The sequence below is a fragment of the Odocoileus virginianus genome, chromosome 15, assembly GCF_023699985.2.
Source record: "Odocoileus virginianus isolate 20LAN1187 ecotype Illinois chromosome 15, Ovbor_1.2, whole genome shotgun sequence".
Classification (NCBI taxonomy): Eukaryota; Metazoa; Chordata; class Mammalia; order Artiodactyla; family Cervidae; genus Odocoileus; species Odocoileus virginianus.
The window spans coordinates 13,981,466-13,997,872 of record NC_069688.1 but is presented as its reverse complement, the minus strand read 5'-3'; the positions used below and the strand labels follow the sequence as shown (position 1 = coordinate 13,997,872).

Here is a 16,407-nt window from a genome sequence, read left to right as displayed (position 1 = left end):
ATGTGAAACAAAACAGAGGGGTCATTCACCTCTTTAAACATGAATCTTGGGTGATTAGTGGCATATTGTTTCATTAAGTTGATTGTTTCTTGGCCATGGTTCCCTTGAAACAATAAGTTTGATTAAAAGTCTTGCTTTTTTTGGTTTTAAATCAAAATCCACTTAAATGCTTGTCAGAACAAAAAGTTAAACTATTAAAGAGAAAAAAAAACATATATAGTAGCATACTCTGTTGGGTATATTTAAGCACAGTTTCAATCTTACAAGAATATTTGGTAATTTTTGCCATGCAACTATTCCTCCATTTTAATTAGGACTTGCCATGGTCACATTGACTAATAGCAAAGCTGATTCCTCTGTTCTTAGATCTTCTTTCCACTTGAATCAGCTTTTGAAGTCTATTAGCCAAGGATGCAGACCAGATAGCTAGGAAAGTGTGTTAGGAAAGGTGTTAGGAAACCTTTGAAGGGTACTGAGAACCAGGGAGCTCTTTGTTTCTATTGATTCGTCCTTTCAGAGATGGAGTTTTAAAGTGACAGGTGTGACTATTAAAGGCTTGGCCATCACTCTGTTAGTGTTAGTCTTGGTCATGTCCGACTCTTTGTGACCCCATGGACTGTAGCCCACCAGGCTTCTCTGTCCATGGAATTCTCCAGGCAAGAATACTGGAGTGCATAGCCATTCCCCTCTCTGGGGGATATTCCCGACCCAGGGATTGAACCCAGGTCTCCTGCATTGCAGGCAGATTCTTTACCCTCTTTACCATCTGAGCCACTAGGGAAGCCATCACTCTGGATGAGAACAAATATTCGCAAGACTGGGCAAATAAGGCTGAAAATAGAAAAAGCATCCCCTTGGATCAGATCTCAAAATGATATACTTACATACGCTGTGTGTTCTGAAAAGTAAGTGAAACTCTTTAGATTTAAAAAATGATCTTTCTATTAAATTTGGGGTTTCTATAAATTTAAATTTTATAGATTGGCATTTTAAGAACACCTCTTAATGAAGATTGGCATTGTTAGGTCATTTTCCAGAAAGACACAATTTCTTAGGCTATGCTCTTTGGGTTATACATCTCAATGTGGTATTTACTGTCAAAAGTGACTATGAGGTTGAGACTTGACCTTAAGGAGAAATGAACTTAAGACTCATCAAGGTGGTGGGTGGCATTGTTTCCAAAGGTACTAGCAATACACTCAGAAATGCAAACAATGTGAGAAGCCTACCATGCCCTGTTTCTGGTCTTGAGAGTCTTGTTTTTCAGGAGTTTTAAATCCAAATCCAGTTCAATGCTTGTCAGGGCAAAAGTTAAACTATTATTAAAAAATAGAAGAAAATACATTGCAGTGTACTCTGTTAGGTATACTTAAGCACAGTTTCCATTTTATAAGAATATTGGTAATTTCACCATGTAGCTACGACTCCATTTTAACTAGGACTGGCCAAGGTCACACTGACCAATAGCAAAGCTGATTCCTCTGTTCACGGGGAGATTGATTGGGGCAAGTCTTTGAGGGGGCTCCACCCAGAGGAGAGGTGAGCAAACTGACTCCTGAATATTTCAGACAGTGTCTTTCCAGATGAGCAGTGTTTATCTAGGCAGGAAAACCAATAGCTCGGCAGTCTTGTTCCTGGTTATTTCTGCAGGGAAGCTCTTCTCATTCTGGCTATCAGAACTTAATTAATGAGCTAATGACCTTCGGGGTTGGGGGAACCACTGCCTCTCGATTGCTGATGTCATCAGCAGGAAGACAAGGGTCAAGGTTCAAGATGAATTGGCTTTTACCCTGTGATAAGAGGGGCAATCAGTGGGAGAGAGAGCCTGGGCCAGAGGGGCAGGAAGGCATGATCGCTGGTGGAAGCTCAGCCAGATAAGGACATTAGAGGGACTTCTTCTGCCCAGTAGCCTTGCTTTCCCATTTAAGGTCTGTGTCTCGTGAAGTGGTTCTCAACTGACAAGGAGTGATTTTGCCCCTCTAGGGACATTGGGCAATGTTTAGAGAGTTTTTAGTTGTCACAAATAGGGGAGTGTTGGTGGTATCTAGTCACACATGCCAAGGGACTCTACTAAACATCCCACAGGGCACACAACAACCCCCTGCAGCAAAGAATTACCTGGTTCCAAGTGTCAGTAGTGCTAAGATCTGATCTGTGAAGGGTCTACAGCCCTGATCGCACGGCTGTGACAGCTCTGTCCACATGTTACCTGAAGGTGTTGAGAAGGCTGCGCTTCTGGTGGTAAATGACACCTAGGTAACAAGGTCCCCAGTCACAAAGAGGGCATTGCTGTGGTTACTTAAAAGAGGGGATTAGAAGTGGACCGTGGTGTCTTTCTCTCTTTGATTTTCTTTCAAAGGAACCCAGATGACACATCTGAAAGATGAGTGCTGGGAGAAGGTAACTAGGAGGATGAGTTCAGGTCCAAGTTGGTCCCAAGGGCCTGTTATCCCCACCGCTGCTTTGAATCACAGCCTCAGCTGACAGCCCTAGCTGGCTGTCTCTCTTTGGGAGACCCTCAGTACTGTGTCGGGCTGGACAGCCCCAAGTCTCTGCTAGAGGCAGAACACAATGGGTGTCTCAAAACCAGGTTTTGTGTCCTGGGAGAAATGTCAGCTTTGAGGTTGTTCACAGATTGTTTGGGGATTTAGAGGCCTCTAAAGAGTGTTAAACATTCAGATAGCCAATGACTGCTGTATTGCCTTAACAAAAGTGCACTTGGAGAATATGGTGGTGATGGGGAGATGAGGGCTACTTCTCAACTATGAAAGGAGCCATGCCTTCAAGAGCGATGAAAAATGGAGCACTTTTCTCATTAGAAAAGAATTGTCCATGTCCTTCTATTGCCAAAGGCTGTTTTTTTTTCTTCTTCCAATTCAATGAGCATATCAACTTGGGATTCATTGCTTACAGGAAAAAAGGAAGTAAGTGTACTCTGAGATCCTCCAGAGTCAATGATAAGTGGGCAAATGGAGTTGAAAAGTGAAAATATTAGGGGCTGAGCTGAGCCACTGCAGCATTGAATAGTGCTGGGTATTATACTTTGCTGCAGGGGGTTGTGATACATTTTGTGAACAAGTTCAGATTTGCTGAAAAGGAAACAAGGTGAAAGAGTGAAATTTGCTTTAAGCAGATTTTTGTTTCCTCTAGAATCAAAACAACGAATGCTATTCTTTCCCCTGGTAAGAGAGTTGAAATATGCATTGGATCCACACTTCTTAATTATTTCTCTAAAATTCTTTCAATCACTTTTGGCTTCCTTTTCATTCCCACCACAATCCAAACCCACATCACCAGAGGAGTGATTATTCTATTGCCTTCCCATCTTATCTTCAAATCTTCATTCTCTTTCTATCTTAATTGTAGTCATATTTGTAGTTGTAGTAATGTTAATAAAAACTATAGTTGGGGGTGGGAGGGAGGCTCTGGAGGGAGGGGATATATGTATACATATAAGTGATTCCCTTTGTTGTACAGCAGAAACGACATTGTAAAGCAAGTATACTCCAATAAAAAAATAAAATAATAAAACTATGACTCTACATTTAAAAACAAAAAAACAGCAGTTATAAGAAAGCAATACTGATAAAGCAATGCCACCCATCCCTAAGAACAGGTAAGGCCAACCTTGGCTAAGGTGATAGTCCAGAAAGTAGGTACATACCCAAGTCAATCAGAATTGTCCTTGGCATTGTATGTATGGATGCTTAGAGAAAACTCTTTTCCTTAGGGTAGTTAATCTGGAGTTATGTGAGGCTGTGGAAATCTCTGTGGTGTCTGAACTGTCTGTGGCCAGGTCTCCCTCTCATCAACTCCTTTTACCTTCCCCACTATTCAAAAGGAAAGGTTCATTTTCGATAGGAGAGAATGAGGCCAAGACATAGAAAGAAGGAGAGAGTGTGAGAGAGAGAGGAGAGGGAAAGACACTTACTGACAAGATGATTTCCGCAGCACTCGGAATGAATCGTGATCCATCACTGTGCTGTTCATCTTTGTCAGTCATTGGTCTTGGAGTGGGCTTTTGACCAATTCTGGCCAATGGGATACAAAGGGATGTCTGCCTGGGGTTTCCCGGAAGCTTATCCTCACTGATAGGGGACTGTTTACAGGAAGAGAAACTCATTTTTTCTCTACCCCTTTCCTTCTTGCTTGTGACCCTACCCTGTGAGATCATAAACCTGAACACACACGTGGCCATTCTCTTGCATCCATGAGTGGAGATGTTGCCAGTACCTTGAGGGTGGCAGAATGGAAAGGCAGAGGTACCCTGAGTCCCCAGCGATGGGACTGCACTACTGAACCAGCCCTGGAGTTCCCTGCATTCAGACTTCCTGTTAGAGTTAATAATTTAAGGTCATTGTTATTTAAGCCACTGTCAATCCAGTAGCTTGTGAACAAATACATACTCAGTTAAAAACAAAACAACCCCCCCCTCCAGAATTTATAGTTACAAACCACCTCAACCCCAGACTTCTCTCTTGAGTTTCAGATCCAGCTGTGTTAGGTATAATACCCAGATATTTCAAACCCAACAGATCCCCAAACCAAATTCATCCTTTCGCCTTGCAGACTTGTCCTCACTCCCAGGGTGTGCCATGATCAGCCACCTGCATTCACAGCCAGGTACCTGGGGAGCCCCGTGGAGTCTCTCTTGTCCCCCACCTCCCATATCCTGTCAGTCAGCAAGTTATGTCCATTTGACGCTCCCATCTGTCCTTTTCTCTCCAATCCCATTGTCACTGTTTCAGCTCAGGGCAGGGGTTCATCATCTTTCTCCAGGGCCACTGCCTTTCAAGGGCTTTACTTGCCTTCGGTCATGTTTCTCTTCAGACCTTTCTCCACCAGCTTCCAGCATGGTCCATCCATAATGCCCACCTTGTCATCCCCTTGTCTGAGATTGACTGGGACTTCTCTGTTGCCTAAGATAGTAGTTCTCCAGGTGTGGTGCCTAGACAGAAGTGTCAGCATCACCAGGGAACTTGTCAGAAATGCAGATTCTCGGGCCCCACTATAGAGTGTCTACTGAATCAGACTCTCTGCAGATGGGGCCCAGCTCTCTGTTTAAATAAGCCTTCCAAAGGAATCTTATGGAAAGTTTGAAAACCACTACTAGCTTAAGGCAATGAAACCCAATCTCCTTGGATTAGTGGGTTGACTAGTACCCCTGAATCCATGTCTGCTCAGAACCTCAGAATGTGACTGTATTTGGAAATTGAACCTTTGCAGATACAGTTAGTTAAGGAGTTTTAGATGAGCTCAGACTGAGGGAGGGTCCTAGATCCAGTGATTGATATCCTCATAAGAAGAAGAGATTCGGGTTCGATCCCCGATCCAGGAAGATCCCACATGCCACAGAACAGCTAAGCCCATGCACCACAGCTCCTGAAGCCTGTGCCCTAGAGCCTGTGCTCCGCAACGAGAGAAGCCACTGCAATGAGAAGCCCATGCACTGCAACTAGCGAGCAGCCCCTACTCTCTGTGAGTAGAGAAAACCCAAGCAGCAACAAAGATCCAGCACAAAAATAAATAAATATATGTAGTGGGGAAAAAAGAAAGAAAACGTAGCGAATTGATGAATTCATTCACATTTGCTGTGTGCCAGGTATTGTGTCGGTACTGGGGATGCTAAGACGAATAAGACGCAGTCCAACCCCCAGGACAATTGGAGCTGTCAGTCCAGTTCTGTTCACTGATGTATAAATAGTTCCAGAATCACTTGGGAGAGAAGTGATGGCATTATACCCAGAATATTATGGAAGCACTACAGAAAAGCATCTATTCCAGGGTGGGGATGAGGAGAGAAGGAGAAAGCTCAGAGATGGAGTAAAGACATAATGAAGTAATAATTCAGTTCCATAGTTGTAGACAGCCCAGTTGGTTAGCTTGTAGTTAGTGCAATAGGAACCCAAGACACAGTGTGAAGAATTTCTACCCAAACCCTAATTCATGTTTACCTCTTATTAGATATATTAATACAACCTCAGACAAATAACCTAACCTCTCTTTGCGTCACTTTCCACAATTTTTAAAGAGGACTAATAATAATAGTACCTTCCTATTAGAATTGCTGTGTGGACTGACACTTGTATATATGGAGTGTTTTGTAAAGGGCTCAACTTTCGTGGACCACTGTGCTCAAAGCTCTTCACTGTTTCACAAGAACTTAAAAAATGTCTGTTGTCATTGTCATCATCATTTCAAAAGGCCCTTTTCAACCTCCAGTGATGTCCACTGTTGCTGGGCGTTGGGGTGATGTTGCTGTGCTGTGGAGCAGAGAGGCTTGGCTGTGTTGGGATGTGCTCAAACCCATCCTCTAGAGTTCCTGGGTCAAGTTTTCAGTTGCATGCTCTTCCTTCTGTCAGTGTATTTGTCCTTGCCAGTCTTTATCCCGCACCTCTTTTAAATGACTGCTTTTAATCTATTATCGCCAAGAAACCTCCAAAGCCAAGACTGTGTAATTTTGCCTAAAACATAGCTAGACTTCATGTGGGAGAGTTGTCATTAAATAAAGCTTGCTTTAGTGCATGTCATATTTTGATGGCAGAGGCCATTTTTGTTTCCTCTTCTGGATGGTGATGATATAAAGGACTAACATTCCAGGATAAAGTTTTAATGATAGGAGAGTTATTCCTGCGAAGTCTAGGCTGGTTTCTATTTGGGGGTCACTGTGATTCTTTGAGTTTGGGGATCACAGTGTAAAGCACTCTTGGTTAAAGCCATACTTACTTTTGTCTCAAATTCCCTATCACATTTCAGCTGTCTTTAGAACCTTGCTTCTTTTCTCAGGAATCTTGATCTAGGCCCCACCTGTCATGTATCTCTCGGGTGTTCACAGTCCACCGCGTAGTCTCCATTTCAGATAATATTTGTGTTGGCTAACTATTAGCACAAGCGAGTCATAAACGTGGCATCTTGACAAACACCCTGGGGATCCCTGAGCAGATGTTCTGACATTTACGAGTTGGTTTTCATTTCCAGGCACTCGCAATGACACTTCCTTCGTCAGCAGTGTGCTGAGCTGGTCTCACCAGGATCGCGCTGTGAGGTTCACCATTTTCAGACTCTGGGCTCATCAGCATTGCCACGGGAGCATTTAGAAATCCCAACACCCAGGCCAACTGCCAGACCAATTAATTCAGACTCTCTGGGGGTGGGACTCAGGCCTTGCTGGATTTTAGAACCCCCAGGTGACGCCAACATCCAGGCAAGTTGAAGAACTTGTTCCCCAGGCTGGTACTTCTCAACTTCAACGTGCATGGGAAACACTTAGGGATCTTATTGAGTGTAGATTCTGATTAAGTAGGTCTGGGTGGGCCTGAGATTCCGTGTTTTTTTTTCTTTGTCTGTGTTAGGTCTTAGCTGTGGCACATGGACCCTGAAGTGCGAGGGCTTCAGTAGTTGCTGCAAGCGGGTTCTCTATTTGGGGTGTGTGGGCTTAGCTGTTCCTTGACATGTGAGATCTTAGTTCCTTGATCAGGGATAGAGTTCTTGTCCCCCACATCGCAACTTGGATTCTTAACCACTGGACTACCAGGAAAGTCCCAGATTCTGTATTTCTAAAAGCACCCAGACCACGTGGACATTGCTACTAGCCTAGGGTTCATGCTATGAGTAGAAAGTCAGTAGTACTTTTTTAGTACCTGTTCATCAGTCTGGAAAAAATTTTCCAGAAATCAATAGTCCTCTTGAGTTTGTGATGATTTCCACATTTATCCATGGCACCCCTAGATCTTGCTCCCTATATTTCAGTTCTTGTGACCCCTACAGCCACACTCTTGTGACTAAGTCATCTCACTCTTTGTCACAATGTTCTATTTTCCTCCAAATGGTTATTCTTTTGAAAATAACTCACACAGTGGAAGAGTCATTTGGCTGAACCTAAGCTTTTTTCATGAGGATCTATTTTTCTGTCTCTGCACAAAGCTCATTGATCAGAGACATGGCCTCTAGACTAAGCAGACTCTGAACACTGTGTGTTTCAGCAAATGATGATAATATGCCAGTGTCAGTTCTTACTGCTCCAAATAGATTAGATAGAAACACTATGTCTGGAATTCAGAAAAATCAGGGATGATGGCAAAAGGATTGGAGAAAAACACAGAGGAAAAAAATTTTAAGCTTTCAGAATTGACTATGATGCCATATCAGAATACCTTGGAAAATATGATTTCCAACTTTCAAATGGCTTTAGACCAATATATGTCAAACAGTTATCTGTGGACCCTGCTTTATGGACGTATTTTGAGAGATTCAGCTTTCCTAGTAGGCTTTTTGAACTGTTGTTTTGGAGAAGACTCTTGAGAGTCCCTTGGACTGCAAGGAGATCCAACCAATTCATCCTAAAGGAAATTGGTCCTGACTCTTCATTGGAAGGACTGATGTTGAAGCTGAAGCTCCAATTCTTTGGCCACCTGATGCAAAAAACTGACCCACTGGAAAAGACCCTGATGCTGGGCGGGAAAGATTGAAGGTGGAAGGAGAAGGGGACAACAGAGGATGAGATGATTGGATGGCATCACCGACGATATGGACCTGAGTTTGAGTAGGCTCTGGGAGTTGGTGGTGGACAGGGAAGCCTGGCATGCTGCAGTCCATGGGGTTGCAAAGAGTCAGACACGACTGAGTGACTGAGCTGAACTGAACTGAAAAACTAGCATGAAGCATGCTGGATCATCAGGTTGAGCAAGCACTAGCTAGCACATGATCTCAATGCCTGTGTTTGTGTTTCTATTTATAAAGCATGCCAAATAACATACTTTAATTGTTACAAGCTCATGATAAAAGAACAAAGAACAGAAGGAGGTTTAATGTAAAAAGCCTGCATTTTAGCCAAGAGAATGCCCAATTGTCTTACAGGGAGTCTTATAAACAAAAGTTTCTCAGTAGTTAAGATAGAGAAATGTGATGGGAGAACTAAGAAGTCACACACCACATCATATTTCAGAGATGTTGTAACTCAGAAAAACCACATAATAGCTATCCGTGCCATTTTTGCATTGAGCCCAGCATTTAACCTCAGCACAATAACATTATCTATTACACTAAATCAACAACATACTTTTGCACATCATGGACTTGTATTTTGCTAATGTTTAGTTTGCAAATGTGTTTTGGTTGAGTGTGTGTGTGTGTGTGCTCTTTCACTCAGTTGTGTTGACTCTTTACAACCCCATGGACTGTAGCCCACCAGGCTCCCCTGTCCGTGAAATTTTCCAGGTAAGAATAGCGGAGTGGGTTGCCACTTCCTTCTCCAGGTGATCCTCCTGACCCAGGGACTGAACCTGAGTCTCTTGTGTCTCCTACATTGGAAGGCAGATTCTTTACCACTAAGCCACCACCAGGAAGTATAGTTGCTTTAAAACTATAAGCATCTTAGTTTTAAGTTTGTACATATTCAAGTCATTTTCTAATGCAGTCATTTGTCCTTGAAAAAGATTTTGCATTTACTTATCTAGAAACACAATCTTAGAACATATCATTCTTTATGCATGTTAAATTCCACTAATACTTTCTACAGTGTCATAGGAGCATAATGTAGATCACATTCCCTGCTCCCGGGCACCATTAAGGGATGCAGTTGGGAAGGGAAGCTCAGTGCCTAGATTAAATTTTCACCTTAGGTGCAAATATGGTAACAAACATTTTCGAGGGAAAAATGTCCCTGCTTGGAAGGAATGCCTCATGGGGACCTTTTCAGATTGGAGGGTTCAGCATGACAAGTCACTGATGAGTAGTATGGGGCCCGTGAGAAAGCCTGGTCATACCTATGGTTTGGAGGGAAAATAAATGCTTACAGGCTGGTGGGACTCTGGCTCTCCACTCCCTGATGGGTGGCTGAGAGGCTGCAGATCTGCCGAGGGTAGGGCCTGCCCTTTGGGCAACTGTTGACTGCCTTCTGGCAGGGAGTAAGATTGGCTCTGAGGATTCAAAAAAGAAATACATGAAATGCTAGACCACTCACACAAGCCACAGCCCCATGGGGTTGACTTTCAAGGGATGAAAATACCCTCTGAAGTAGCTAAGGCAGGGGCCAATGATACTTCTGCACGGATCAGAAGTATCTTATTTTATTTATTCAAAAAAATATTTAAAAAATTAAAAAAAATTTTTTTTTCTTTTGGCCACACCACACAGTTATGGGGATCTTAGGTCCCTGACCAGGGATCAAACCCGTGCCACCTGCATTGGAAGCTTAGAGTCCTAACCACTGGCCCACCAGAGAGTTCCCAGGATCAGGAGTATCTTAAAAGTAGGTTTCAGTTTCCCTGAAAGACCAATTAAATGGAAGCCTCATAACCTTGGCTAGTATGATAATGGTATTTACAAAGGATTTTAAAAATAATGCCTCTCTGACAATGCTTGTAGGTTTGCAACCATCTGAGTGCAAGTCTGATGTAGGGCAAAGGAGAAATATCTTATAAATAAAGTTCTACTTTACAGAAAAATTTGGATTTTTATTCTCTTCATTCTTAGTGTACACACAATAAATCCTTCTTCCTGTGGGAAGTTACAGTAGGTGCTGCAAAACGTTATTAAAATTCTTATTGCCATAGCTTTGGGTATACCTTTTTCACTGTAAAAAAAAAAAAATCAGGATTTGACTCTGAACTGCCTTGTACCTAGTTAGTTCCAAATGGTAGTATTTTCATCAATTTTTAGCCATTTATAGTTTATGGACATGCTATTCACATGAGCCTAGACATTCAGAAGAAAAGTAAAATATTAAATCTATTCCGTGAATATTTACAAATACCCAGTACCTGGTACTGGGATATTTTCACCTTTCAATCCAAGCTATATAGGCTTGTGAGAATCCCTGTAGCTTTGTCTACTGATATTTACAACATGAACCTGTATTCCCAAAACATTGAGGGCGACATCTATGAAGCTTTTTGTAGTTTTGCTCCAAACTAACAGCTTTAATCACACATTCCTTAAATACCATTTTAACCACTTGCTCTCTGCAAAGCATTGTTTTCCACATTCCAAATACTTCTCTTTCATCCCTTCTAAAATATTTCTAATGGAAAAAAAAATACATTCCAAATGCATTTTCAAAGCATAGTTTGCTGCTGTGAAAACCAACAATTAGGAGCGATCACAATGATAAAGTATTAAAGTATCAATCATAATTTCATAATTTAAATTTCTCCACATGTTAACCAAAATTAGAACTTGATTTGAGTCCCGAGAGCAATAAATACTTACATGACGATTGCCCATTTTCGTTTCTTCAGAGAGAGTTGTTCTGTATTTCGTGAAGAGATCAGTTCTTCTAAAGGCCAAGTTTAAAATGGCTTTCCCAGGGCATAATATCTCTTGAGTTTAATAAGTAACCATTGGCATTGCATTTGAATACGTTGCTGGGGATGGGTAGGGAGTGACTCCAGCAACGACTGATCTTAACCTGCCCATGCTGCCTTGGCTGGCCATCTTTTTAAAAGTATGATATATTTTTTAAATAAATTAATTATAGGCTTTTAAAGTTGATCTTATTCACAACTAAAGGGCTAAGCCTGTCTCACTCTTGAATTATTGAAAGCGTTACTCTTTTTTATTTTAGGTGTTCATTTAAAATTTTATACTTTGGAGTGATAAAAGCATTAACCAAACAAGACTAAAAATCTTTTTATTTCACTAATATCACCATTATTGTTACAGAGGATCTTTTTGAAGGCTGCACTGAGTTATACTACCATCATTTTTTATAACCTAGCTAGCTTCTAAATTTATTTATTTATTTTTATTAGTTGGAGGCTAATTACTTTACAATATTGTAGTGGTTTTTGCCATACATTGACATGAATCAGCCATGGATTTACATGTGTTCCCCATCCCAATCCTCCTCCCACCTCCCTCCCCATCCGATCCCTCTGGGTCTTCCCAGTGCACCAGCCCTGAGCGCTTGTCTCATGCATCCAACCTGGGCTGGTGATCTGTTTCACACTTGATAGTATACTTGTTTCAAGGCTACTCTCTCTGAACATCCCACCCTCGCCTTCTCCCACAGAGTCCAAAAGTCTGTTCTATACATCTGTGTCTCTTTTTCTGTTTTGCATATAGGGTTATCGTTACCGTCTTTTTAAATTCCATATATATGCATTAGTATACTGTATTGGTCTTTATCTTTCTGGCTTACTTCACTCTGTATAATGGGCTCCAGTTTCATCCATCTCATTAGAACTGATTCAAATAAATTCTTTTTAATGGCTGAGTAATATTCCATGGTGTATATGTACCATAGCTTCCTTATCCATTCGTCTGCTGATGGGCATCTAGGTTGCTTCCATGTCCTGGCTATGATAAACAGTGCTGCGATGAACATTGGGGTGCACGTGTCTCTCTCAGATCTAGTTTCCTTGGTGTGTATGCCCAGGAGTGGGATTGCTGGGTCATATGGCAGTTCTATTTCCAGTTTTTTAAGGAATCTCCACACTGTTCTCCATAGTGGCTGTACTAGTTTGCCATTCCCACCAACAATGTAAGAGGGTTCCCTTTTCTCCACACCCTCTCCAGCATTTATTGCTTGTAGACTTTTGGATAGCAGCCATCCTGACTGGCGTGTAATGGTACCTCGTTGTGGTTTTGATTTGCATTTCTCTGATAATGAGTGATGTTGAGCATCTTTTCATGTGTTTGTTAGCCATCTGTATGTCTTCTTTGGAGAAATGTCTGTTTAGTTCTTTGGCCTAGCTTCCAAATTTAAAAATAACATGTGCAGATGGTACTTTTTCCCCCTAATAATATGAAAAGGCACCATGAAAAGTGAGCCTACTGACCACTCAGCCTCTCCCCTCTGAGATTTGAGTCCTTGCAGAAATGGTATGCACACACAGCCATGTTTATCTGTCTATCTACCATTGGTTTCTTTTTCTCAAAAAATGGGTTGTGCATTGCCTTTTTTCCGTGCCTTGTGGGCTTCATTTAGTAAACAAATACAAGACATTGGCACATTTCTTTTTTGGTGACCACATGTTAGTCTACTATGGGTATGAACCAAACTTTATTTAATCAGTCCACTATTTAAGGTTGTTTAGGTTATTTTGGTCTTTTGCACGACTGTCTCCATTTATGCATATTTGCATATGTGTGCATGTTTATCTATAGAATAAAATCTTAGAATGCAATTGTTGGCTAAAGAGTTCTGTTCTGTTCAGTTCAGTTCAGTTGCTTAGTCATGTCCAACTCTGTGACCCCATGGACCACAGCCCACCAGGCTTCCCTATCTATCACCAGCTTCCTGAGCTTGCTCAAACTCATGTCCATTGAGTCGGTGATGCCATTCAACCACCTCATCCTCTGTCATCCCCTTCTCCTGCCTTCAATCTTTCCCAGCATCAGGGTCTTTTCCAATGAGTCAGTTCTTTGCATCAGGTGGCCAAAGTATTGGAGCTTCAGTTTCAGCTTCAGCATCAGTCCTTCCAATGAATATTCAGGACTGATTTCCTTTACGATGGACTGGTTTAATCTCCTCACAGTCCAAGGGACTCTCAAGAGTCTTTTCTAACACCACAGTTCAAAAGCATCAATTCTTCAGTGCTCAGCTTTCTGTACAGTCCAACTCTCACATCCATGTGCTTTAAAATTCTGAGAGATGCTGCCAAGTTGTCCTACACACAGACATAAAAATGCTGAATGACTTTCAAAGACCTGATTTTCAAGACAATGTGTATACTCTTCTACAGTTATATGCCAGGGCTTCTTTCTCCACATATTGTCCAGTCCTAAAGATTATCAAACTTCTTCATTTCTGCCAATTTCAAAGATAAAAATGGCTAGCTCATGGTTAACTTACATTCCTTTGATATTCTTCAAATAATATATCCTTGTCCTTAAAAGCCATTTGTATGAGTTTCACAGTGTTCTGCTTGTTTATGTCCTTTATTTTTATTTTGAGTTATTAGAATTTTTATTATTTACTTGTAATAACATATATAACAAAATCCATGCCTTTGTCAAGTATGACAATTATAATTTCCCAATTTATCTTTTGTCTCAGTTTATGTTTGGAACGTGTATATATATATGTATATGTGTCTGAAGGAAGTGTTAATTTTTACATATTTAAATATATCCATCCTTTCTTCTTTGGATTGCTTAGGAAAAAAGTCTCTGCATTAAGATTATTAAGACTTCTTGTACATCCTTGTCTTCAAGTTTTTTTTTTTTAAATGGCTTAATTGTTTTTAAGGTTTATGTCTTTGACTCATTTGGAATTGATTTTGATGTAGAATAAAGAAGAAATGGATTCTGCTTTAGTTTTGGTTATTTAATCGATCATAGATGGTTATTAATTAATCCATCTTTCCTCCTCTGGTCTAAGATGCTGTCTTTATTTTATGCCACCTGCCCATGTTACTTAGGATGAAAATTCATGTAGGTTTATTACCTCTGCTTATATTCTCATTCTTTTGTTCTTTAACCTTTATCTATTGAGTCTCTTGGATGGGTTGATCACTGGGACTACAACAGTGAACAAAATGAATATGAATATTTTCTCTTTCTGGAATGTACAGCCAAGCTGAGGAAATGTACAAAGACTTATTATAAACTGTACTATGAAAAAAAAAACTGTACTATGGACTGTGGTGGAACCAAACAGAATGCTATGATGGATGCAAATGTGTATGTGTGCACATATGCATGCATAAGTGCAAGGGTGTGTATCAGTTCAGTTTAGTTCAGTCACTCAGTCATGTCTGACTCTTCGCAACCCCATGAACCGCAGCACGCCAGGCCTCCCTGTCCATCACCAACTCCCGGAGTCCACCCAAACCCATGTCCATTGAGTCGGTGATGCCATCTAACCATCTCATCCCCTGTTGTCCCCTTCTCCTCCTGCCCTCAATCTTTCCCAGCATCAGGGTATTTTCAAATGACTCAGCTCTTCGCATCAGGTGGCCAAAGTATTGGAGTTTCAGCTTCAACATTAGTCCTTCCAATGAACACCCAGGACTGATCTCCTTTAGGATGGACTGGTTGGATCTCCTTGCAGTCCAAGAGATTCTCAAGAGTCTTCTCCAACACCACAGTTCAAAAGCATCAATTCTTCAGCACTCAGCTTTCTTTTTAGTCCAACTCTCACATCCATACATGACCACTGGAAAAACCATAGCCTTGACTAGACAGACCTTTGTTGACAAAGTAATGTCTCTGCTTTTTAATATGCTGTCCAGGTTGGTCATAACTTTCCTTCCAAGGAGTAAGTGTCTTTTAATTTCATGGCTGCAGTCACCATCTGCAGTGATTTTGGAGCCCCGAAAAATAAAGTTAGCCACTGTTTCCACTGTTTCCCCATCTATTTGCCATGAAGTGATGGGACTGGATGCCATGATCTTAATTTTCTGAATGTTGAGCTTTAAGTCAACTTTTTCACTCTCCTCTTTCACTTTCATCAAGAGGCTCTTTAGTTCTTCTTCACTTTCTGCCATATGGGTGGTGTCATCTGCGTATCTGAAGTTATTGCTATTTCTCCTGGCAATCTTGATTCCAGCTTCTGCTTCCTCCAGCCCAGCAGTGTGTATAATCTACTCTAAACAGAAATAGAACTCTTTAAAGAGCTAGCATTTAGGCTATGAACCAAAGGATGAGAAGAAGGGCATCATTTGAAATGAGAAAGTCTTCCAGATCAGATGTTTTAGATTATGCTATGGCTCTAGAAACAGGAAAGTGAAGTCCTTCAGTTGTGTCTGACTCTTTGTGACCCCATGGACTGTAGCCTACCAGGCTCCTCCATCCAAGGAATTTTCCAGGCAAGAATACTGGAGTGGGTTGCCATTTCCTTCTCCCAGAAACAGGAAAGAGCTTTGCAAATGGTAGGAAATGAAAGACGGCCAAGGAGACTGGAGTCTATGGTGTGTCAGGTGGGATGCTGGGTGCTGGAGATACAGTGGTAAGCCAAACACTGCCTCTCCTCTGGGTACCACAGTGGAATGGGGCAGAAGGCAAGAAGACTTAAGTTAACAACTAACATATTGACTGTTCATGATTGTTTTGTCTTTAGTGTCTAATTTGTGTTCTATCATTCACTGCCTCCTTTGCCATCTCCGTATTTCTTGGGGCCAAGTCTTTCCTGCCCCACCCCTGTGCTGGCTTTGGAATCGACCTCTCTGTCACTAACTCCTCCTAGAACCCTTGATCAATGAGTCTCCCTTCCTCCCTTCCTCTCCCACCCCAGGCTGTTGAGGATTAAAGTTCAGGAGGAACAGGGCACGTGGTACTCACTGTGGAGATAAGTTCTGTTCAAGGGTACCCAGTCACAGAGCACAGGAAATTAGTCAAGAAGAGATATGGTTTATGGCAGCAGGGAAGTGAAAGATAGTAAGTTTAGAGGCCAAAGAAGACACCAACACACCTCATTTTTCAAGATCACCACCACTCTAGCCACCTCTGGATGATTTAACTGCA

General features: G+C 41.6%; 1 protein-coding gene across 2 annotated transcripts in view; it reads right to left on the bottom strand.

The window, feature by feature from the left end:
* ANXA13 (annexin A13) overlaps positions 1-11,307 on the bottom strand; it is a 55,289-nt gene extending 43,982 nt beyond the window's left edge. Inside the window, exons 1-2 of one of the 2 annotated variants that reach the window (XM_070477048.1) lie at positions 11,209-11,303; positions 9,795-9,917 (exon numbers count right to left, since the gene is read on the bottom strand). In XM_070477048.1, coding sequence (XP_070333149.1) covers positions 9,795-9,917; positions 11,209-11,223 — 138 coding nt within the window. In that variant the 5' untranslated portion in view covers positions 11,224-11,303. Of the gene's footprint in view, positions 1-9,794; positions 9,918-11,208 lie in introns of both variants that reach the window. The other variant, XM_070477049.1, reaches the window with a different exon arrangement.
* Positions 11,308-16,407: the final 5,100 nt, after the last annotated feature.